Below are 25,855 nucleotides of genomic sequence, written 5' to 3' on the forward strand. Positions count from 1 at the left end.
TGTAAACCCATTCATAGTTTGGGCTTCCACCAAAGCCACACAAATTGAACAGATAAATAAAGCAGGACTGTTTACAAAACTTGCTTCTTGCTCATGGTTCAGACTCTCTTGTATTCATTTATATTGGCAGGCCCAGGATAGAAGGCTTTCATTCAAAAAAGATGACAACAGCATTGCATCATTGCAATGCAAACTCTACTCCTTTCATACTTGAATGTGATGCCACAGTACACATTCAGAAGGGGTGGAAGTTGCAACGTAGTGCTGCATTTGTTATTTGATCTTTTGAAACTATAGTTACCCAGAATCAAAACAAAACTATCTAAGAGGCTTAGTATCAGATATTGTTTCGATACTGATTAATCATAGGCTCTGTTTTCACTTAGTGTCAACTTTCTCCCTTAATCACATGATTCTGCTCTAAAATCCCTCCCTCTAAACTAGTGAGACAATTTTAAGTCATGTTTAGCTATATCAGTAAGAACATAAAATTAGAATATAATTCAACAATAGCATCAAGCTCTTTAAAATCTGTTATGCTTTGCAACTTATTTCTTGGAGACAAAATTAGATGTACAATAGGTAATATGATAAGAAGTTAGTCTCTGAACTGGGGAGAAATATTACATATTCCCTTCCTGTTAAGTAGCTTTAAGCCTTTCTCTCAGTGTTTACCCTTTTCATTAGTATTTTGTTCAACAAGTTCCTCTGAACTCATCACCTTTCTATTTATGCCGACAACTGCTCTCCAGGCTTCCAGCTAGATATATGAGAATAGAACAGACATCCATTATTTTATTTAAAGAGAGAGAGGAATCTCTTTAGCCCTTCTATACTTTAATAATATTCTGAAATGTATGTTAATTGAAGACGCAATAGTTCTATTTTTCCTCATTGTGTGTCCAGAAAATGACGAAGGACAGTAAACTGGATTTTCGTGACTTATTTGTCATTTACCCTATATCAATCCATTTCAATTGTTTTCCCCAGTCTAATTAATTTTAGTTCTCCTTAAAAGTTACACACTGAGCAGGATTTGTCTTTTTCCTATCTGGGTCTTCCTGGGGATTTCCTGTGTGTTTCACATATCTCAAACATCTTCACACATCTCAAGATGTAGAAGGACTTCCTAGAAAAGCCAAGCAGAATCCCGATGAGAGACTAACCATATTCCTGCCTCAGTGATTATCATGATTCATGATTATCTTCCTGACTGGCTGATACCATGCTGAAAGGAAGAGCAGTAAAACAGAGGAGAAAAAAATAGCCATGCCTGTACCATACAGTCATAAGACGTTCATAAGTCAAGACAATACTATTCGGTGGTGATGCAGAACAGATAACAGAGGCAGGATATGGATTTTCACTGGAAATTTGGAGGGTAAAAAATAGGATTTTTTTTGCCTGTATTTTCTCTGCCAAAATAAAAAAGTGGATGTATAATATTTTAAAGAATATTTGAGGATTAACTAAAACATTCTAACAAGATGGGGGGCAAGAACATCAGGAGAGCGAAGTACAGCTTACAAACAAAGCAAGACATTTTCCTGCCTGAGGTGAAAGACAAGATGGCACTCTCTCTGTCCCATGTACAGACAATAAACAAATAAGCATTTCAATCTTTGTTTTTGTCTCCCACTCACACCCAGTGAGAACAGACTAATGATGGGGTGCAGGCTATATAGCTTGATACATACAATTGTGTTTTCCACTTCATTAACACTAACCCATTCACTCAAGTGACACTTCCTTCTGGAACTTTGTTCCTGGCAATGCAATTGAGTTGGAGATGGTATGGTCTGTTTTTGTTTTTTAATACAAGATAGGGAGTTCTTCTGAAGCCATGCTCTTAATTTATATGTTCTCTCAAGAGATGTAGTAAGAGTGCCATGATCATAATTAAGTAGGAAACACATAAAAATAATACTCATTTTTGAACTGACAAATAATAGATAATTGTGCTAACAGAGTTAAGTCAAAACAGGAACTACTCTCTCAAAGATTTTTGCCATCCTAGAAAATAAATACTACTTATTTACTTCCTGCTGTATGAATTGTGAAATTCTTTTTTTTAATTAACTGAGGCTATATTATTTCATTATTTCTTAAGAACCTCTTTTTGGTCTTATTTCTGCTTCAGTTGATTCGGATATACATTTTCATCAAACAATGTCCACAATACAGTATAAGCAGGATCTCAGCTAGTGACTTAAAACATTTTTAGTATTATCTAATCATGATTGTGCTGATGTAACAGAGAAACCTTAACATTGACCTAACAATGACATGGTGAAACCAAAAGATGCTGTAAGTCATTGATGGGAAAAATGGCCATAACCTGGTACATGGAATGTCAAAACAGGTCTCTTGAAAATTTACATTCTATCATTTTCAGTGGAGTACATTCAAATATTCAACTGAGACAAATAACATTGTGGAGGGATTATCATGACTTATCAGATAATATATACCTGAGCTTTATTAGCTCTGGTTTCTCTACCAAGCTCTGCTAACTATGCATTAACAGTTAACTAGAACCATTCCAAACTTTGATGTTTATATTCTTCTGTGTATCAAGAAATATATTATTTTTACTGTTTTTCCACAGAATATAAACCAGAGGAGGGTGATGGCTGGTCCTCCTTTGTAAGTATATTTTGGGATTTGAGGCAAGAGTTATATTTGTTTTAAAGAACCCCTAGTCAAAAAATAAAGTTGGTTAACTTTAAATGTATATTAATTTAATTTAATTTACAAATTAATTTAGGATGATTACTCTGCATAAATAGAAAAATTTACCCATTTCTGTAGCTCTGAAAATGATGATGGTTTCTCAGTGGTAAATATTGATGAAGCTCTAGATAGACATAGATTGTGCACTTAAATCTTGGTTTTAAATAACCACAATAGATATATTTGAAAGAAATAGAATTATAGCAAACATGATAAGACTGCTACTACACTTTTACTTTGCTAACAGTTTGAGGTTGAAGCTACTATTAAAATGTCACAATGTGTATATTGTGATATTGTTTTTAATCTTCGTAAGCCATTCCGAGTTCTGCATGAAAGCCATAGTTATCCATCATAATGGTCATATAAATTAAAATTATAAATCCTGTTTTTTGAAGAACATTATTTTGTTTTAAAAAGCCCAGAAAGTTAAATGAAGGATGCCTTTCAAATCAGTCATTAGGGAGACAGAAGTATATAAATATCATGTTTTTTAAAAAATATATGTAGTGCTACAGCAGCTAGTATAATTTTGAAAATTAAGGACTACATTGTTAGCTTTTCTTATTGGAGTAATCACTATAAATAAAATCATTAGCTTCTGGAGTATGTGCACATGTTTGTTATTAAATGTTACTCTTGGTTGTGGCTTTTGATAGAATTCATTCTGTACCCTGAAAAGTAATCTTAAAATGATAGATTGTTTTGGCAAAAGGACACATCTGTTCTGACAGGACGAAAGTGATGATTATGAAAGCCCAGATGAAGATCAGACTGGAGATGGTGTTGATTATGAAACACCCAATGATCAAGATGGGTTTGAGGATGAAAATGATGCAGATTATGAACCTCCTCCATCAAACAATGAGGACATTCTCCGCAATGCTATATTTCCTCACAAACCAATTCCAGCCATTTCAGACTACATAGGTAAATATTTTTAATCTGATTTGAAGCAGCTCATTATTCAAATAATTGCAAGGGGAGATATAGAGTGTCTCAGAAGGGATTTGGAGAATTTTTCCCATTGAATAATAATAGCAACGATTTTCTGATTCCTTAAAATAATTCTTTCAAATTTATTCTTTAAAATCTTTACATGCTCTGTCAAGCTGCATTATGGAATTCATTGATGGTTTCTGAAAAGCCACCCTAAATATAAAGATAAAAGTAAAAAAAATTATATTGGATGTTTTTTTTATATTTTTCCTCTATGGAGGCCACTAAGAACCATGTTTATTGTGACAATGTAGGAATATGTTTTAAAAAATAATACCTACCCCACACAACAATAAGAGCTAAATATATTCTGTAAATGTTCTTGCCTTTGTTAGACAGACCTGCAAAAGAGAGGGGTAAAGCATCTCTCCAGCCTCCTGTTCCCCCACAGAGGCCTGCCCACAGCCCCATACTAGGAGGAACTCGAAGCAGAGTCCATGGGGTATGTTTCTTTGAAGTTCAAATAGCTTATTTTCATATTTATTTGAAGGATGAAAGCTTCCTACTTCAGTGGCACGAGGAAATGCTGTATAGCAATGTATGCATGTCTGTATAATCTTCCTCACAACATTCAATCAAAGTGTCTTGAATTGTTTGCTTTAAGTATGCTTTAGATACTCTGCATCTCAGAGTTGAAGCATTCTTCACTAAAAGTATTCTAAAGTATAAATAAACCCAATTTTGGTTAATCTTGAAAAATAAAACAATAAAAGGCTAATATTTGGATGAGAAACTAGCTAGGCCATAGCATAGGTGGGGATGTAAAAAAGTGTGGAAGAAGCCAAAGCAGCAGTGGGATCCTACCTGTTCCACTACTGGTTCAATGATTATGCATGTGTGCATGCAAATCTAACACATGCACATCTAATGCACGCACACAGCTTTCCCCACAACAGTTGAAGCCTGCAGCGCCAATCAGCTGAGAGGAGAAAGAAGAGAAAAGCGCCAGGAGGGATGGGAGGGACGATCCTACACTTTTCTCTCCTTTCTCCTCTCAGCTGATTGGAGGCTGATTTTTACTACTGATCTGGCCAAACTGGTCACACACCACCACTGCGCCAAAGGCAAATATTTTATATGTTATTGTCAAAATCCCTAAATAAGCATATACAGGAAGTCCACAGGACTCAATTTTAACTTAAATAAGAATTTTTCTTAATAGTTTAACCTACTTCAGTATGCATCTAGACATACAAGATAATTGTAGAAGGTAGAAGATAAGTATATATTACTTGCTCATTCTGATACTTTGTTGGCATCTCTGGAGGGCACTTAAAATTATTTCAGCAAATTAAAATCAAGTTAGGTACCATATTGTTGAATGCGCTCATATTTATTTATTTGTTTATGTTAATCTGTTTTGGCAGACACCTTTCAGTTCTCCTTCAAGCAATAATGACAGTAACAGAGACAAAAGTGCAAATCTCTTTAGACGTGAGTGTGCTTTCTTTCTTGCATTTCAACTATTAAAACATAAAATATTTCTCCTGCCTTCCCAGTATTTCCACAATTCTAATTTGAATTTGATTTTTTTTAAATGATAGCATGTTGAATTTTTAAATTAATTTCATTTTGTAAAGAGTTTTTGTTTTATTTATTTGATTTATGAAGAAATAAGAGGACACCTATAGCACCCAGAATTATGCTATTCCACCCAGACAGCTAAAGCTATCCTTTAAGTTTAACCAATTTTTCAAAGGAAGTTGTTATTAGAATTCTAAAAATAAGTAAGATGACTTTCAGTTGTGGAAATAGTGCACAGAAATACTTACTAGTACACTATCTGATCCAATGTACTTTTTTGTGTTTCATTCCAGCACCAGTCGATCGAAGCAAAAAACCACCAATGGATCGACCTGGGCCAACCATTGAGAGAGAAAGTCTTGGAGCTGGTAAGCATGTATTCTGGGGGTGAATTCTACCCGGTTGGACCGGTTCTATAGAACCAGTTGTTATGATTCTGTGCAGTTCAGAGAACCAGCAAATTGTGTCACTGACTGGCCCTGCCCCTTCCCTCCCTGCCCACTCACTCCTTACCTGACAAACTTGCCTGCTAAGTTGCTATTTTACCTCCCCCCCCACCATCAGCTGTTCTGCTGTGCCAGGAGATTTAGATTAGCTAGAAAGCAGGAAATAATTGGATTTCTTGCTTTGTAGTACATACAAGCCATGCCCAGCCAGTCATATGACCACCAAGCCACACCCACAAATTAGGCCAGGCCTACAGAACCAGTTGTTAAGAAATTTGAATTCCCCCCCCCCCATGTATTCTTAACCATCATTTTTTTAATTCTGGCCTTTGTTCAGGAGCAGATTTGTTAATTGCCTGAAAAAGAGAGGGTGCTGGATAAATATATGGTGCAGATTATTAGACAATAGAATAGGAGTGAGATGAAACGTATAGCTTCAGAAGAGCACAGTGGACATTGAACACAATGGCAATAGCAAGAGATTTGTTTCAACTAAGGTATAATTCTGATGAGTCTATAGGAAGATTGTTAGAAATATCAGAGGTTTTTATAGTGCATGATTCAAACCAGAGAAAAATTGGATCAAGGTCAGAAAACAAATTTAGGGCGGGTGTATAAAGCTGAAGATAAAAAGTGTTATGTCTTTGCAAGAACATTTTAATGAGACTCCTTAATTTTGTTATCAACAAGGAAGAGTTTAGTTGATTGATCTATCAAATGAAAGAACAAGAAACACCACCATGCTTAAGGCATATTTAATGGACTTTAACAGCAAAGTAGTTTCTCAAAGGGCGCTATCATTTCTTTGGCATTCCAGAAAGAGAATATTTCAATCTGCAATCTCAATTTTCTTTACATTTAGAAATGAAGTCAAGTTACTGCAAATTTGCAACTATGACTTGTGTTAAGATAATGTATTTGTCTCAGACTGGCCAAATTGCAGATTTATTTATGCCTACATTATTATCACTGTAATTATGATGTGAAACATTTCTACAGAGTTATTGTGCAGGGTGACAGCCCGTTCACAAAGAAATGAAATGTGAACAGGGCTGTCAAGGGTTGCAGAAACAACAAACTACACTGATGGTTTCATTCTCAATGCTGGGCCCCTGTGTTATCTTGATTTCAAGTCCTAAGCACAGGAGACAAGGCACTCCACCATTCAAATGTTGCTTACCACAAGAAATTCCTTTAAGATTTTCTTTTTTTAAGGCCTAGTTAGGGATGCAACATGCAAGGTGTCCACAGAGCAAGATAGGAGTGCTCTACAGCTAAGTAAAACATGAATGCAGGTAGTCCTCGACTTATAACAGTTCGTTTAGTGACTATTCAAAGTTACAACAGCATTGAAAAAAGTTTCATTCGTATTTATGATCATTGTAGAATCCCCATGGTTACATGATCAAAATTTGGATGTTTGGGAATTGACTCATACTTATGATGGTTGCAGTGTCCCCGGGGATTGTGTGATCTCCTTTTGCGACCTTTTGATAAGCAAAGTCAATGGGGAAGCTGAATTCCCTTAATGACTATGTTACTAATTTAACAATGGCAGTGGCAAATGTGGCAAAAAAGTCATAAAATGGGGCAAAACTCACTTAACAAATTTCTCACTTACCAACATAAATTTTGAGATCAATTGTGGTCGTAAGTTGAGAACTATCTGCATTTTAACACGTTCTATAAGAGATAAAGGCATTAGATTTTTGTTTTCTTCACAATGACATGGTAATATCCTTCAGCTTTCTTTTAAAGTTAATGTAACCTTAGCAGCACTGTCTAGTTGTCTGAGTCCAGTGATGAGTAACTAACTGTTCTTCCCTCTTTTCATTCATTTTTTTCTTAATTCAGGCAAACGAGCTTTTCCTGAAATGGTAAGAGATGGCTTCATTCTAGTAAATTCCTACAATATTTTAGCTTGTTTTTTCAGGTTTTTTTAAATGTACTCTTGCTTTTCTTTCTTTCCAGGCTCTGACACCAAAGCTCAGGTAACTGTTTAATTTTCTGTGTAAAGTAAACTATCAGAATTAGCCAAAGAAACACAAAATGAAGAAATTCACTTCCAAATCCTCTCTCTTTCTCTCTTAGATCTCTGGCAGAAGACTTGGCAAAGATACAGAAGCCTCCTCTGCCACCCACTGACAGATTCGAAAAAAATAGTCCTTCCTCTAGAAGAATGCCGCCACTCACAAAGTAACTATATCTGTAAAACATAAATAATTCAGCATTAGTCTAGAGAAGTGCTTTGTCCTGATGGGCTATATCTGTGAAAAACAATTCTATGGACTTGTTGTTAGCAAAGAATCTTCTAATGTTCTTTTGAACATGCTCTGAATGCCATATTTTGATTTTTAAGCTCTTACATAAATAGCAGAATGTCACATGACTGAAATGCAAATAGGTACTGTCAGTAGTTCATTTTGAAAGATGGGAATATAAATGATATAAATGATTCACATAGAACAGTCCTTCCTGGACTGTTTCCTTCAACTATCAGCACTGCCTCCTAATAGTACTAGTCCTTGTTTAGTGTCTACAATTGAGACCAGCAACTCTGGTCTCAATTGTAGCGATTGCTAAATGAAACCATTTAGCGATTGCTAAATGAAACCATTTAGTGATTGCTAAATGAAACCATAACTATGCTTATGATGTTTACCTCTACTGAAGTAAATGCAAGGATTGGTCACAAAATTACTTTTCCATTACCGTAGTAACTGTGAATGGTCACTATATGAGACAGTGGCTAATTAAGACTACCTGTTTTGGCTTCTAATTTCCTTATTTCCCCTTTAGGTTATAAGCACTATTACAACTAAAACAACTTCAGGAAAATAATTTATGATTTATTATTAGTGTTAAATTTATATGCCATTCATCACACAGTTTGAGGCAGCTCTGTCAGAGTTTGCAGCAATCCAACCAGCACACAAGTAATAATTCAGCAGGGTTCATTTATAGAAGAAACTTGTTTATATATGATAATATAAAACATGATGCATATATACAATATCCATGCGGCTCTTTCAATGTGGTAGCAAGTACAAGGACAAGAAGCAGAAGCAATCAGAACCACTAGAAGTGAAGCACAGAAACGCAAACACTATATTACAGAGGCAATATTGCAAGGACAAAGCAACTCTTATATACAAATCAGTCAAGCTAAGCCATGCCCAGGCTCTGAACTGTCTGTGTCACCAAACAGTCCCCATTGGCTGACCTGTTACCATGTCTATTCCAATTCATGAACTCTTATACACTGAAAAACTCTGAGTTTAGAGAGGAACAGACAGAGACAGGGCAAAGGTTCTATGGCTAGTATTTGCAAACAGTGCTTCCCTTTACATGGGTGACAAACTCGTGACATCACATTGCCATCACATGACGTTTTGTGACATGTTTTCCCTTCCTGGAGCTAGGGTGAGCAAGGCCTGCATGTGACATATCCAGGCTGCAGGATACAAGTTTGACACCCCTGTCCTTGAGTGTTTAGATTTATCTGCAATGCACAGGTAGTTCTTTTTTTAAAAAAAAACAAGTTTTATTGATTTTACAAACAAACAAACAAAACAAAACATCATTAAACATTAAAAACATAAAACCTCTTTCCATTGTAGATCTTTACAAGGCAGGTAACATATTGCTTTATATCACATACTTATAATTTATCCCATTTCCATATAAACACGTAAATTCCCTTTACCAAATTCCACATTGTTTCTCTTTAATCATTATTCAATCATATTTCCTTTCTAATTTATCTGCTATTCAGTAATCACATTTATATTTTCCTCTGGCTTGTTTATAATTATTCTCATCTAGTCTTCCTCCGAGATTTTATTATTTAATTCTTAATTAAACACACACACATAAGACATAAACATAAAAACATAAAACTTTCTTCTAGAAAGTAACTTGGCCCCAGATTACCTCTTTTTGTATGGACTTCAATTGAATTCATGCTCTTCTTATATACCATTACCCATCTTATTTACCATTCTATATCTATTATATAACTCCTCTCCACTTTTGCCTCATCTTAATTTAATCTTGCTTTAAAGAAAAATATTTTTATATCTTTTGTCCATTTCTCCATTTACATCTGTCTCATTTCCAATTTAAAAAAGAATAGTTTCCCCTGGAATCACTAATCGAAGTATGATGCCTTTCTATCATTCCCCTAAATTAAAATTTAAAATAACGCCTAAATCCCAATCAGATTCTGCTTAGTACATTCTACTATTTCAGAAACCAATACTACAATAATAAATCCATAACAATCAACACATTAATCCATTAAACTCTATATTTAAACTAATATTTTAAACATTCCCTTTAGTATTTTATTAAAACTTATTATCATTCATTATTAAACCTTTTAAAGTTATACCTTGATATTTTAGTCTTTTATTAGATCTTAAAAAGTTCTGATTATCTACTTATAATACAAATACCACTATTACAATACTCATGTGTACTTTGCAGAATCCCCCTTTTTTAAAAAAAAATCCCATATATTACCCATTATCCCTAAAAAAAATTCCTTTTCTCCATCTTGTCTTATACCTTTGTAACTTTTTCCCCCTTTTCCTTTCCTTCTTAGCCCACCTAAACTTTTACCCCCTCCTCTCCAAACCTCTGCCTTCTTGATTTCCCCTTTCTGTTGCATTCCTCTTTCCTTTTGCTTTCTAGCATTCTGTTGTTTTTGCATCTTCTTTTTCTCTTTCATAAACATTTTTTTATTTCTTAAGTCCTTCCTTTTCGCTCCTCTCTTTCTCCTTTCTTTCTTAGTCACACCGTTTAGTTCATTAAAAATGGCTTCTTCTTCCTCAGCTTCTTCCAGCTGTTGTTTAATTTGCTGACACATGACAAGCGCCATATCTAGAAAACAAAGGGCTTCTCCCATAACATCTTTGCCTTCTTTCCTTATTTTTAAATATTGTTTTTAAGTTCATCAAGAGATAGAGCCATTTTGAACTGCTTCTTCTTCTCTTTCTGTATCCTCTTATTATTATTAAGCCAATCAATTATTTCCAAACTTAAAACAGTTCCCAAAAGTCCCAAAATCCCACAGTCATCAAACAGTCCAGGCAGAGTACAAGCTTCTTCTTTTTACAGTTTCTCTTCTAGGGTGAAGTCAAATTAGGGAAAAAAGAAACGTCCAATCTGTGCTTTAAATCTTTCTTAGAATTAATTTCTATTCTCTTTATCTTCAAGGCATCTCCTCCAGCAAAGTCTTAGAGTAACGATTTGTTTTCCCAAGCCTCTCCCTTCCCACTTATAACAAAGGAGTTTAGGTTTTACCTTCTATCAAAAGGCTGGTTTCCCTTGACCATTTGTTAATTCCATAAGGGAGGGAGAGTAACTTCCCCTTTTCGTCACTTTTCTTCGCAGCTGAAAACATCAATCGGGAACATTATAGCTTCCAAGCCAATACTTTCCCAGGTGTTAAATATGTCCTTAAGGTCCCAGTTCGACCAAGAAAAAACTTTCGTTTTAAAACTCCTTCTTCCTCCTGCGCATTCTTTATCCAGTTGCTGGCTTCTTTATGGCGGCCATAAAGACCGCCGCTTCACCGTCTTGAGAGAAGGGGGTTATTGCCGGCTGGGGGGTTGTGATGCCCTCACCCCGTCCGGATCCCCCTTTCTTCAGCTGCCCCAACAGGGCAGCCTTAGCCTCAAATCCGTCAGGATCGGAGGCACCAAGGCTGGCTAGCACAGCAGGGATCGCAGAGAAGGCGAATCCCTGCTGTCACCAAAGCCGACAAACCGGAAGTGTCCTGCAATGCACAGGTAGTTCTTGACGAGACTACCAGAATTGAGAATATATGACCAGAATTGAGCCCCAAATTTCTGTTGCTAAGTAAGACATTTGTTGAGTTTTGCTCCATTTTACAACTTTTGACATGGTTGTTACTGCAGTTGTTAAATTAGTAATACAATTTCTAAGTGAATCTAGGTTCCCCATTGACTTTGCTTGTCAGAAGGTCCTAAAAGGTGATCACAGGACCCCAGGACACTGCAAATGTCATAAATATGAATCAATTGCCAAGAATCTGAATTCTGATCATGTGAGCATGGAGACGCTGTAACGGTTGTAAGTGAGAAAAATGGTCATACAACACTTTATTCAGTGCTGTTGTAACTTTGAATGGTCACTAAACAAACTGTTGTAAGTCGAGGACTATCTGTATATATTGAAAAATTAATTTGCAATGTTGGGCAAGCTACTTTATACACACTAATGTACTGGCAAAAATGGAGTCTGCATGACATATTAAAGCATGGTTTCTTTCACCATACTCTATTTAATTTACCATCACTAAGTTATAAAGAATCATTTGCAAACCACAGTGTCGAGTTCATACTGCATATTAAACCATAATTGCTTTGGTTGATTTTGGTATAATACGTTGCATAATCAAAGGTACTAAGTGAAGATTTCATACTTCAGTTTTCTTGTTTAGGTTCTTAAGGGAAGAGCAACTACGGCACTCTTTTGCCCAACATGACTTTTCCTTGTTTAGAACAGCAAATTACTTGGAATCAAAACTGCATTTTAGTTACTGATCATGCAAACCCATTACTTGGTATTTCTTTTTTATTTGATTTTTTTTAAAAAAACAGATCAATAGTGTTTTTATTAAATAATACTTGCAGAAAATTTTAGTAATTTTACTTGTTTTCTAGGAGCAATCAGATGCTTGAAATACAGACAGAAGTAAGTATATCTATATGAAAATGTCATTTGTAGCATTTTCTCCATTTAACAACTTTTTTTTACATTTTCTAATTTGAGTCTCACTAATCCTTGAACTAGTTTATTGCTGCCTTAATATACTACAATATTGTTAATGTAATGGATAAATTAGTAGCAGTACATTTAACAATCTGGTTTTTTTAACAATATGTTTAATACATGCTTCCTACCCAAATAGTGGAAGATTTAAAAACAGAACCTCCCAAAAATTATGCTGCCAAATATAGCATACAGTAGAGAGAAGAAGAAGGTGTCCATCTTGAAGATGATAGAAATGGTTTGGCTAAGCTGGTGTAAACATTAGGATCATTCCACATGCAAGGGCTAGTCTGATCTGAGATCAACATCAACAATGGGGAAAATGCCTATATAATTGCAAGCCAAGGCAATTACTGAGTAGACCAGATCAGGAAACAAATTCTCCAGGAAGGCTAGAGTGATACTTTAACAGTTTGCAAGTCTGATTGTGCTTCTCCTTTCCTCCTTCATCTATTTCAGTCAGAGGGGAATTTTCCTGAGTTTCCTCTTAATACAGGTAGTCCTCAATTTATGACCACAATAAAGCCCAAAATTTCTGTTGTTAAGTGAAACATTTGTTAAGTGAATTTTGCCCCACTTCACAACATTTCTTGCCACAGTTATTAAGTGAATCACCATAGTTGATAAGTTAGTAAACTGGTTGTTAAGTGAATCTGACTTCTCCATTGACTTGGCTTGTCAGAAGGTTACAACACATGACTCCTGGGATGCTGCAACGGTCATAAGTATGAACCACTTGCCAAGTATCTGAATTCTGAACACATAACCATGGGGATGCTGCAAAGTTGCAACTTTGAAAACGTTCATTAATCATAAATCATTTTTTTGTGTTGTTGTAACTTTGAATGGACACTAAATGAACTGTTGTAAGTCGAGAACTATCTGTACTATCTCTCATCCCAGGATTTAAGGAACACTTCCACCTTTTATATTTAATCAACAGCTTCTCAATAGTGTATTTGTATCAAGGCCCTCTCCCTGGATCTCTACAAAAGGGAAGTTCTATAAAGACAGCTTTCTGGTGTTTGTCTGAGAGCTTGAAGACAGATGGGTTCCAATTGGCAGGGGTTCCTATCTTCCTGCTATTCACGATTGCCCTTCTACACTGTAGTCAAGGCTCTATAGCACCTTGGTGATTTTCTTCCAGTTCCTGAAAGTTCCTCTAGGTGACTGCTGCTATCTTGCATAGGTGACACCTGTATTATTTTCTCCCCCACCACTATAAGCGAAGAATAAGAATGGGAGCAGATGGCTGTCTGGATGCCATTTTTCATACTTCCACCCGGGCTAGTTGGAAGGAATGATGATAGTTAAATGGGACAATAGAGGCCAGTGAAGTGGGCAACAAAGTAGTGTAGAAATGCTTCAGAACATATTGGTGCAAAGCTGGCGTCTGTGTGGAAGTATCTTCCCTTATATTGCCACAGAAATAGTATCTTGGCAGAATAACTTTGGGTCACTGTGTTTGTTCATTCTCCAGTTTCCTTTTGAAAGCTATGATGCCCCAATCAATTTGATGCCAAAAGGTTTTGAAAAAGAAGTTTGATCTTAAATATCCATTCTTTCTTAGTCCCCAAATAAAACATTTCAAAAATCACCTTTAGCAAAACAAAGCTAGACCTAAAACTCTGTTTAATTAAACTACTGTATGTAGTTTTAATTACAAAAGTGATGCCTTATTAAAATGTTGTCTCAATTCTGGAAAATTGGTTATTATGACAATTATTGAAAGAGGGAGGGAGGGAGGACGAAAGGAAAGAAGAAAGGAAGGGAGGAAAGAAGGAAGAAAAAAAGAAAGGAAGGAGGAAGAAACATAGGGTACTATTTTAAAATATTTCTTTCCCTTCTAAGATAATTCCTAGTACGTCACTCATATGTATGCATGTATGAATGGATGGATATGCACATACATATGCGTATGATACATTATTTTGATTTCTGTAAATTTTGTACAGATTATGTTGATATTCTGAATAAACCAATTCAGTTAATCAATAAAGAACTGGCAATACTAATATTGATTTATTTATATTTCTTTCAGATGGAATCTGACAGTACGTAATGTTTTATGTTTACTTTATTTTTATCATCCCAAGTGTATCTATTTTCTGTTTAAAATAAAAGCAGTAAAGAATGACACCAAACATTTTTTCAAGGAAAAAAAAGAGTTCTAGAAAAGGGTTTCAAAAAAAAATTCCATGGAAAATAATAAGCAATTTGCACTGAATCACTTTCAAGATTATGCTACTACATTGCTAGCTATAGTATATGCTAAGAATGCTATCAAACTACATTTTCTATAAAATTATGAAAAAATTTGGAGCCAATGCTGGCCATACAATATGGACCCAACTTATTAGAAGTCTTAGTAGATGTTCATATGGAAAGCATGAATAGGATTTACTGTCTTTGCATAATTATTTTGCTACAGCATATAATATAGCTCATATGAATTAATAAGAATGTAAAAAGAGTCCAAACCCAGCTTAGTTCAGCATTTTGTTTTTCACAATAGTAAACTTGAGACCTTTAGGGTGCTCAATATCAGGAGATGGATATATTCCACACTTTTACCATAGCTCCCCTGCAAACTCTATTTGGAAGCAGGCTGTCCCTAAGTGAGAGATAATCTTGAATCTTCTAAGACCAACAGCTCCTAATAAGCCTGCCATCCAACCATTTTTCCAATTTCTTTTAACACCATTCAAGAAAGATGATTATTATATTTGTAGTTATTCATTCCTCAAGTTAATTGTGCATGATGTGAAGAACTTAATTTTGTGTGTTTTAAATCTTGTCCAATAAAGCTCTATTGTATGGATTTTGGACAAATCTTTTGAGGTAATGGCAAAACCTCCCTATTCATGTTTTCCATACTATGTTTGACTTTATATCCCTAACTCATGTCTCCTCTCGGCTGCCTGTTTTCCAAGCTAAAAAGTTGCACATGTTGTAGCCTTTTCTTTCAAAGGAGGTCTTTGAGCCTTCAGATAATTTTGGCTGCCCTTCTCAGTAGCCAAAGATGACTACCAGACTATCAGGCCCATCAGCAGTATTCTAAGTGAATATGTAGTATAGATTTGATAAGAGTGTTACTGTGTTAGCATTTTTATTTTCAATCTCCTTAGCATGACATTGGCCTTTTTCACAGCCAGTCATATTTTTTGTCAATTGTTTGTTTTTGCTCTTGTCTGTAGATATTCTCCAAAGGCCAGTTCCACTGCCATCACCCCAGCCCTTCAACACCTTTCCTTCCAGAACCACTAAGTCTAATATAATTCCTTTACCACCCAAAATGAAGTCTGATCTACACACAGAAAGGTTGGTTGAATGAACCGTCAACCCAAAGTACACAATTAACTTACGCTGCAATTATTATTCATCATTTAATTATATAAATAATATTATCCATTTTAATAGTTAAGTAGTCTGAAAGAAGAAACTTTCATAATAATATATTTAAGATTTTTAATCTAAAGATGTTCCACTGCAATGGAAGGCCAATAGCTAAGGCTATAATAATTTATTATTTGTTTATAAAACTAACAAGCAAATTAAAATGTTTTAGCATTGGTCTGAGACTGCCAATTATGTCTTTGTTTCTATAAAGAACATAGAAGAAGAATGGAATAGAAACAGGAAAAGAAAATATAGCTTCCCTCTATGTTCTTTATAGAAAGAACGAGGTGCTTGTTTTAGCCATAGATCTACTATAGTTCTTGTATTAAAAGCTTCAAGGCACAATTGAAAGGTGTCCAATGGAAGTATACTTTTAATATTTATTCACGCTATAAAATTTCACTCTGGAACAATAGCAATTTGAAAATAGTGGCTACACCTTTATTTTGGAAATCAAGAGTACCATCTGCCCGAGTAATATGGTGATCCCATCTCTGCCTAAGAAAACAGTGGTTCATCATCATTCTTTTCTTAAGAAACCAATGCTGGACCCAGCCTTTGGACCAGAAATTGGGCAATTTTGGTCCTGTGTTCAAGCTGCCCATTTTAGAAAGTCATTCAGAAGTTGATCAGAACACAGCTTCAGAGAAACCAGAATACATCTGGACATATTTCAGTTGGATTGGGAATTTAGTTATAGTATTGAAGCAGAATTTATTGCATTTATGGATGATTTCAACTGAGAAGTCTTTCTTGAGCTTTCAGTGACTTTTGATACTATCAATCATGATATCTTTCTAAGGGAGTTGGGATTTGGAACACAACATTGTGGTAATTCTCCTTCTTTTGAGATCATTTCAGTCAATGTTGTTGGAATAGAAAGGCTTTATCCTATGTCTGGCTTTGCACAGATCCTTAGGAAATTGGATACATTTTAAAAAGTTTAACCAACTGATTACCAATCAAGGCTCTAAATTATTTCAGTTATTATAAAAGGAATGTGCATTACTTAAAACTGAAATGGTAAATACCGTATATTCCATGAAAACATCTCTTGTCTTTCTGACATGATCAAGATGTATCTAAAGCTTTTAAGGTACTATCAGCATTATAATTTGCCTTAGATTACTCTAAAACTACATTTTTATAAAAATATTGTAAATATTAGTTGCTTGCAAGAATTCTTGAATAAAGGATAGCAATAAACATAATTTCTGGTTTACATATAGTTAAGATTGTAAAAAAGGGGGGGACAGCAAATCTTAACTTCTTGATAACACTACTGTTCATATAGTTGGAGAGTAAGAAGGTACTGTATCAGAATTCATCTGTGTATACCAACCAGTCTTTGTTTTCATTATAGCTTCCCCTCAAGTGCATCATTACCACCACGTCTTCTGCCAAGTATGTATTTTAGAAATATTTTATGAATGTTGAGCTTGCATTTTGAGATAATCTACAGATACTGAAATCTAGTATTTCATTAAATCTTATCAGTTGGAGAACCATAAAATATTTGTATTAATGCAAATTTATAAAGCATCAGTGATCTGTGTGTTACTACAAAGGAATAAGACAAATAAGTTAATGAAATAAAAACAGAAATATACATTCACCCAACAACTTTCACTATTCTTTTTTGTAGCTTCCCATACTTGCAAATCAGGCACAACTTCATTTATTTCCTTTGTTCTACATTTGAACTAGTGATATAATTATATATGTAGCTATTCTACATGCCAATAAACATGGGCATTAAATATATGAGCAATTAAGGGGACATTTTACATATATAAAGATAGAGGAGTACCAGATAGAGGCGTAACATATGTATATACATTACAATGAAAGAGAATATTTGTGGTGGATTTTACAAATGGAAAATTTGGGAAATTTCCCCATCTCTAGTAAGCTAAAAATGTATTTGTGTTTAAAAGTTGGGTGATATAGTTTGTATACTAGATTTAAGCTACAGCAAAACAACCTTAATCTAAATCTTGGTGTCAATATGAAGAACATATGGTTCACTCAAAATAGATTCCTTAACTATATCTCAGTATGAATTCAGTGGACTATCTTTAATTTCTAAACACTTTAATGTTTCTAAAGGTAATCTGTCCAGAAACTTTTCCAAAACCCCAGCAGATGGCAGACCACCATTACCAATTCCCAATAAACCAAATGCAGAATTTCCTAAAGCTGATAATGAAAGAATGGAACACACTCATAAGGTATACAAAAGTTAAATACTGGCACATGTAAATGATTTATTCAATAGAATCTCAGACCCAGCTGATACATGTGAAATAAAGGGAGCGCAATATGGACATAAGATGTTAGCTAAGGTAAGTTGAAGTCAAGGCAAGTTGAAGTCAATAGTAAAAACCAGCAGGAAGGTATCTATTTTTACTATTTAAATAAAATAAAAAGAGGCTTTGTAGGAAAACTTGTAAAGAAACTTGTCATATGATCCCCTCTGCATAAAGTAGAAACTTTTTCATAGTATCTGTGGCCTGCAGAGGAGGGAACTAGATCTGTAAGAGGGCCGCATTTAAACCACATGTCAAAACTTGCCCTCTCCTGAAGGCACATGCCAATCCATTCACATATTCACTATCATGATTCCTAGATAGGTTCTTGCCAGCTGTTTACTCCAGAAAAAAATAAACCACATTGAGCTAATCATTTTGCTTAACATGCCCTGCACACATGAAATTAGGACACCATCATTGGTAGAGGAGTGGGGAAGAGACTAAAACATAAGGAAAGGAAAGCATCAATGGGGATAACAAATTCCATGCTGGAATAAAATTACAGCAATCAAAAAATAACTAGTATTTTTAGTTAATTTTAATAATATTTTAACTTAGTAGTTTGCTAACATATTTGATAAACCTCAAGGAGTCACTGGTATTAGAAAAGGAGAAAAGCTAACACAGCTAAGAATGACTTGATCCTGTCTAATTGTGGACTAGGGATGTGACAAAGAGGTTTTGTGATTGTGATGACAGGCAGACAACAACAAATTTGTATACCTGTCCTTTGTGTCCTGATTACTGTACACCTGAGAATCTCATGGCAGTGAGATGCAATTAATGTTGCTAATTTCTGGGCAAGATTTGTTTAACCTGTACGTGTTTTAATCTTGCATTTTATAGTTTAAATGTTATGCTGTGCAGCATGCCTTATTTTAATCGAGATGCTTCTGCCATGAATAAAGAAAGAAAGCAAAGAAAAAAATGTAGCGGGGAGAGGAGAGAAGTTGAAGGAAATATCTCTGGATATAGTGAAAAGTTCCTAATACTAAATTGGTAATTCTATCTTAAGACAGAATTTGGACAATTGCATAGAAGTATTATTAAGTAAATACATTAAGTAAATACAGATGCAAAATATTTTAGAATGGCATCCAAAAGCCATGAAGGATAAACAAAACTTTTTCAAGAAGATGCAATATAATTTGCTTATTTATATTAAACATATATATTTAGCAACATAAGCAAAATCGGGTCCCAGCAGTTGAATACTTTTGGGACTTTAAATGATCGGTATGCTTTCCTAAATACATTTCAAAATTCCACATCCATGTTTATGATAATAAACACATTTTTCCATTTCTTTTTTTCATTCGGCTGACTGATCATCAGGGTCAACAAAATCAGAAGTGGTATGTTGCTGATATTACGCGGTCAGATGCAGAAGTTGCACTTAGAAATATAAACCAGGTAAATATTTCAATGATTATTGTCTGTATGGATCAGTATTTTTCAACCTCAGCAGATTTAAGGGGAGTGGGTTTCCTGCCGGTGAGTATTCTGGGAGCTGAAATCCACACACGTTAAAAGTTGTTGAGGTTGAGACACTCTAGGACATATGTATATAAGAAAATTGGTAAATGCTTAAAAATGCAATCATAACTTATTTCAGTTATTTATGTATTTTTAATCTATAAAGCTGTTGTGATGACATATTTTCTAAAAAACGTTTTAATATGTTACTTTTTTAGGATGGTTCATTTTTAGTAAGAGACAGCTCCAAAAAATCAGTTGAGCAGCCATATGTTCTAATGGTGCTTTACCACAACAAAGTTTACAACATCCAGATACGTTATCAACAAGAGACTCAGGTCTACTTCTTGGGAACTAGCTTGAAAGGAAACGAGGTATGCTGTGGCATCATTCTCTTAGATCCATAATCTTTCCAAATATGGAGGCTTATTAAATGTAAGACTTTCTAAAGTCAGTCAAATTGCTCCTCCCTCAGATGTTCTACAAAATCTGTATATATTAATTAAGCAGAATCAAATCTATAAAAATGAAGTTATCCATTCAAGCATGTCCAAATCTTGGCCATTCTATGGGCCGGGTCTCTCCACATCTTCTGATCTAATATTTCTATAAAAATATTAGTAACTAAATAAAGATCCATTCATCTGTCCCAAACTAAATAAGTCTATAAAATGAATTTATTACAAAGTAGGCAAAATGAAGTTGTTTGAACTTTTTTTTTTCTGTCACAAAAATAACTGAAAGGTATTTTGCAACTCACACAGGACTTCACCTCGGTGACTGATATTGTTGATTACTTCAAACGAATGCCCCTTCTGTTGATAGATGGAAAAGACCGATGTTCAAAGAAGCAATGCTTGTTAACGTATGCTGCTGGAACTTTTTAGAAGTAAAAATGCATGAAGATCAAGTTCAAGCTCAACTTTGTATTTTCAAGTTAGAGGAGTAACTGATCTGTGTTGAATGAACTCTAGATTTATATTGGAGGAGTTACCAATTTGTGTTGGATGAACTGAAATAATTTATCTGTTTTTTCATATTATACTATGAAGGTTGCTATTATATTATCTCCCCCCCCCCCCGCCCGCTTTTCCTTGGTATGAAAGCCATTAAGCACATTCATTTTTCACTGAAAAAATTATAGGTGTGATATCTATTGATTAAAATATACTCTGTAGAATGTCTTATTATTACTGAATATTTTTTTCAAGTCTTCTGAACAATAGTTCTACATACATTTTTCATATAAAGGTTTAGTAACAGATTCATTCAAGAATAGCTTCACAGATATTTCATGTTATCAAACCCAGCATCCCTGAGAATGTTTGTTCTTAGTTTGTTTATTTTTGTTTGAGTTTGTTTATTGAGTTTCATATACAATGGCACTGGTTAATTGCGATCAGCAAGAGTCAAAGGATTTTTGTGTGTGTGTGGTCATTTTTACTTAAATATTTGTTAAAGAAATGATTCTCTTGAAATCTTCATTTGTATTTTTCCAACAAACCTATTGTATATTAGGATTTCTAATAATATAAATAGGTTTATTTTTTATTGTTCTTGGAACTATGAAATGTAAATTAATTTCTGTACCAATCATTCAAACTGGGGATAGGAAACCCTACACCCAATCATATAGGGTTTCCTGCAAGAGGAGAAGACCTCAAGGGCACTTCAACTCTGTCAGTATGTTGTTATTGTTATCTACATTACTTTTAATTGCCAATCTGACCTACTATGGTAAAAAGTATATTTTTATTAAACTGCCATTGCAATTTGTCTGGATTGTATTTATTGGTTATTAAGATATTATATCCTGGTGCCTGAGTTAAATGGAAGAACTATTCTTATTTTTGTATACTACTAAAGAAGTTGAAATGACACCAAATGTTTAATGTGGACATTTCATAATGTATCTTACAAAATGCAAAGATGATGCATTTGGGTAGAATGTGTTGATTTGTTGAAAAAATATTTTAGTGACTTAAACAAACCAGTTAGTCAACAACCATTAATTATATTCTTCTTAAACAGGGCCAGAATATTAAGATTTTAATTTTTTATGATAGTAGAAGTGTGGTGGAATCTTTGATCTCCCTGTTGCAGTATAAAACTTGTATATTCTTACCTTATCCAAAAAAAATAAGAACATTTGAACATCACACAAAAGCATATTGACTGTCAGGAAATTATAAGGAATTATAAAGAACCACAGACGTTCTCTTGTCTAAGATACAATGTTTGGAGGTATTTGTCTCCAGTTTATTCATGTAAATGAAATAAAAATTCACTATTAAATGTGATTAAAACTAATTATGGAATGAACATAGTCTGAAGCTTTCTATATTAAACAAAACATGACTAAAATCAACCTCATAACAAGCTATGTATGATTGGAAGGGGGAAAAAAGGAGTAAAAATTTCTGAGCAGAGGAGTAAAAGAGGGAAGGGGACCCATTTGTGCAAGCCCTCAGTGATTTGGTCACATTGTCACAAGCAAGAAGTAATCTGATGTTTCAAATGAATGATGAATGAGCCCGCTTCCACCTGAACAGAAAACATTTTCATGAAATTGATTATATGCTGGTAGTTTGCTTTTTTCTTCCCCCAGGAAAAGAATTATGAAACATTTACCTGTCAACAATTGCATCAATTTTATTTAATATAGTCATTTTAATAATGAAACATTCCAAATTAAGAATATAAAAATTAAAATATTTTATAATTCTTATTGAAACAATATTGAATATTTATTAGATTATTTATCTAAATAAACAAATACATAGCAAGAAATCTATACATGTTTACATAATCTGAAAATGGGCCTGGCTTTTATGTTCTGAAAAAAATATTTTGTGACAATATATGGTAGGTCTTTTTCACAACACAGAAATATTATCTTAAACAGAGGACTCAAGTATTTAAAAAAACAAAAACAAATCTCTCTCTTTCTCTCTGCTCTTATGCAATCCAAACTTACTGCTTTCTTGTAAAATGTTGGTAAAGAGTAAGAAAATGCCAAAAGCATTCTTATGTGATGCCAGTTTATGTATCAATATTTTAACAGCTCAAGCTTAAAAACCTATACTTCTAACTTCTGATACTCAATTATAAACATATTCACAGAAATATTTTAAAGGACATTATGACAAGAGACCATTAAGAAATCAGTAAAGTTACCTTTCGCTAAACAATTTTAAATATTGATGTTTTAGACAACAAAACTACTGGAGAGATGCTAGCAAAAATAATAATCAGGTTTTATTCTTGAACTCTTCTTGACTCTTTGACTCATTTTCTCTTGACGCATCTGCCTGAGCAGGATGACTAAAGTTCAGAAGAAGATCACAAAGCCGGAGTTCAGTTTTTACTGCAAAGCAATATTTGATTTTGTCTTTAAAAATCTGTACATTGTGTTGTTTCTCTGTATTGTCTTATGTGCATTTATTGCATGTGCATATATGATTGCTTCCACAATGCAATTTGGATAAAAAGGATGAGAAAGAAAAGCAATGGCTTTTAATGTTATATTGTGGTTGGGTATGCATGACAATATTGTATTGTATTCTGCATGCTATTTTTAATACTTCCCATGAGGAATAGTCAAGCAAGGACACCATCACATTCCAATTAAACTCTCAATTATTAAACTCTCAACTATTAAAGTTGGGAATCTTTAGAAAATAACTGAAGTGGAAGGGAAAGCTAGAGGGAAAATGTGAAATTGGAAAGAAAGTAGTTCTGAAAATATTTTCTTGAAATGCAGGTGAATATATTGTGAGGAAAGGAAGGGACATTCCTCTGTGGGAGTACTACAGAACATTTTTTTAAAAACCCAGCAATTCAAATTCATGCTTGTAGATTCTGGTTATTTAAGACCACCTACTAATTTACACAACTGTGGATACAGTACATACAGTATTCTTCATTTCACAATTAAACATTTGTGTTAACATCACTAATGCTATGGTTTATTGCCATTATCACAGGATTTATGTAGAAATTCCTGACACTATGCTGCAAAATGGACTGGAAGGCCCCACAAAATTGGCAAATTTGAGTTATGCTTTGAAGCAGCTGAAGACCAATTGTAACTAAACAGGCCCCTCCCATTCCTTAAAGCTATTATTGCAAGGAGTGTTTGCATTAAGTAATATTTTCTGCTGCCTTTCTGGAACCACAGCCAAGATGCAGTGATTCCAGTAGCATTTTTTTCCCTAGGTATTGGTGACCTAGATGCAAATCCTTGTTCAACCACAGAAGCAATTCAGCAATTCAGTAGCTTTTGACAAATTGGTATATCTCAGCCTAATCTAGCGCCAGCATGCTATCATAAACTGTTAAAACTATTTCTCTCTCTGTGTGTGTACAACTGTTCATTACATAAAATATTGACTTAGCAATATTGACTTTACAACTTCTACTCTCTTGCATTATAAAAAAGATATTTTTTTAAAAAAAACTAATATACATTTAGAGCAGGGTTCTCCAAAGTGATCAGTATCGACCCCAAGACTTGATGGCACTATCCATTATTGTTATTAGTAGTAGTATTAGTTAAAGTAGCATTTATTACATTACTTTTATATGATAAATTGTTTAATGAGCTGAAGAGTTTTGGGACCCCTAATTCAAAGAAAGAAAAATATTTATATTAATATCATTCTTAATTTCATATCTTTATTCTGACAATGCATTAGAAATTACCAATAAGTTTATTCATTTCAGTTGATACTTTATCCAAAGTTCTGATTGCATTATCAATAACAAGCAAGTGATCCTTTTCATTCATGGACATCTGAAAAGAAAATACAAATAAAAATCAGATTGAAGTGCAACAACTTTCTCAAAATTCTTCAAACTCTTTTGGTAACTATAACGGTAAAACAATTTGGGTAAAATGTGACCTAAGAAATAGTTTGTTCTTTAAACTCCAAATAATGGTAGTTTATTTGTATCTCACACGTATACAGTAAAATGCTAATAAAATGATAAGATCTTCAGGGTGGCTAAGTTTGATTCCTGCTTATTTTCTAAGCAACATAACTTAAGACATAGTTTGCAAATGTCTTTGCTTCTTACAGTATAGATATTTTCACTTCGTAGTCTAGGCCAGATTTTATTCAAACTATATTCTGCGCAACCTTAGGTTTCCATGAAAACTTGACAAAGTTCTGTGAGAGACTAAGAACAAAAAAACAGAACAAGAAAGAAAGAAATTATCTCCAATGTAGCCAATTAGTATTGTAGATCTTTTGATCAAGAATTGTAGGATTATCATAATTTTAATAATAACATGTTTCAAAGTTTGAAAATCCTTGTCCATTACAACCCTGGCATCAAGTACTAAGCAGGCTCAGTACTATTCATTTCTTTCTTAAGATTTTTTTCCACCTAGCTGTACAACACTTCACTGCAAATAGAAATAGCAAAGTATATAGGAATATAAGTGTTTTATATCAGGACAATCTGGTCTACCCAAAAATGGAATGGAGCATACTATTTCTGCTTTATTTCTTTGCTAGTAAACATAAATTTAACACAAATATATAGGAATATAGATACAAGAGGTAAAATTCCCATATTGCTATTTCAGAGAAAAGATAAACATGAAGACAGATTTTTATTTGCAATTGAAAACACAATCATATTAGTATTTTTATCTGAATATGGCTTAAATCTTCCTTGCTTGACATAACTTTGTAAACAAACTGAAATAACCTATTTGGGTGAAAATGGGCTGAAAAATTTAATAGTATCTGCAATCACAACTGAGATAGTTGACGAACACAATACAGAAGCCTGATGATGGCAGATGAGATTCTGCCGAAACGTTGCTACAACTTTAAAAGCACAACTACAATGACGTGGGAAAATACCCAAACAAAGCTGAATACCACACACACACACACACACATATATACACACACAAATATATATTCGTAGATTTTCATGGTACAGGTATGTAGGCCTAGGTGTGTTTGGGTCTTTTCCCGTGTAAGATTAAGACTAAGATTAAGCACTGGCACAAAGCCGAAAGCACCAGCCTGAGAATGGCGAGTGGGACCTTGCGAAATGTCACCAAGATAGTCTTAATCTTACAAGGGAAAAGACCCGAACACACCTAGACCTACATATATATATATATATATGTAGCATTCAGCTTTG

The 25,855-nt window shown here is 34.2% G+C and overlaps 1 protein-coding gene across 1 annotated transcript in view; it reads left to right on the top strand.

Moving 5' to 3' along the window:
• LCP2 (lymphocyte cytosolic protein 2) overlaps positions 1-21,466 on the top strand; it is a 45,683-nt gene extending 24,217 nt beyond the window's left edge. The window contains exons 6-21 of the mRNA XM_087923171.1: positions 2,609-2,646; positions 3,468-3,663; positions 4,068-4,174; positions 5,100-5,166; positions 5,550-5,624; positions 7,557-7,579; positions 7,674-7,693; positions 7,794-7,898; positions 12,395-12,429; positions 14,366-14,557; positions 15,701-15,824; positions 17,266-17,306; positions 18,012-18,133; positions 19,550-19,627; positions 19,909-20,064; positions 20,455-21,466. Of these exons, the coding sequence (XP_087779297.1) occupies positions 2,609-2,646; positions 3,468-3,663; positions 4,068-4,174; positions 5,100-5,166; positions 5,550-5,624; positions 7,557-7,579; positions 7,674-7,693; positions 7,794-7,898; positions 12,395-12,429; positions 14,366-14,557; positions 15,701-15,824; positions 17,266-17,306; positions 18,012-18,133; positions 19,550-19,627; positions 19,909-20,064; positions 20,455-20,577 (1,502 nt within the window). The 3' untranslated portion in view covers positions 20,578-21,466. The remainder of the gene's footprint in view (positions 1-2,608; positions 2,647-3,467; positions 3,664-4,067; positions 4,175-5,099; positions 5,167-5,549; positions 5,625-7,556; positions 7,580-7,673; positions 7,694-7,793; positions 7,899-12,394; positions 12,430-14,365; positions 14,558-15,700; positions 15,825-17,265; positions 17,307-18,011; positions 18,134-19,549; positions 19,628-19,908; positions 20,065-20,454) is intronic.
• The last annotated feature ends 4,389 nt before the right edge of the window (positions 21,467-25,855 follow it).

This window comes from Pseudonaja textilis, chromosome 2, assembly GCF_049901715.1.
Source record: "Pseudonaja textilis isolate UNSWEBS1 chromosome 2, rPseTex1.2, whole genome shotgun sequence".
Taxonomy (NCBI): Eukaryota; Metazoa; Chordata; class Lepidosauria; order Squamata; family Elapidae; genus Pseudonaja; species Pseudonaja textilis.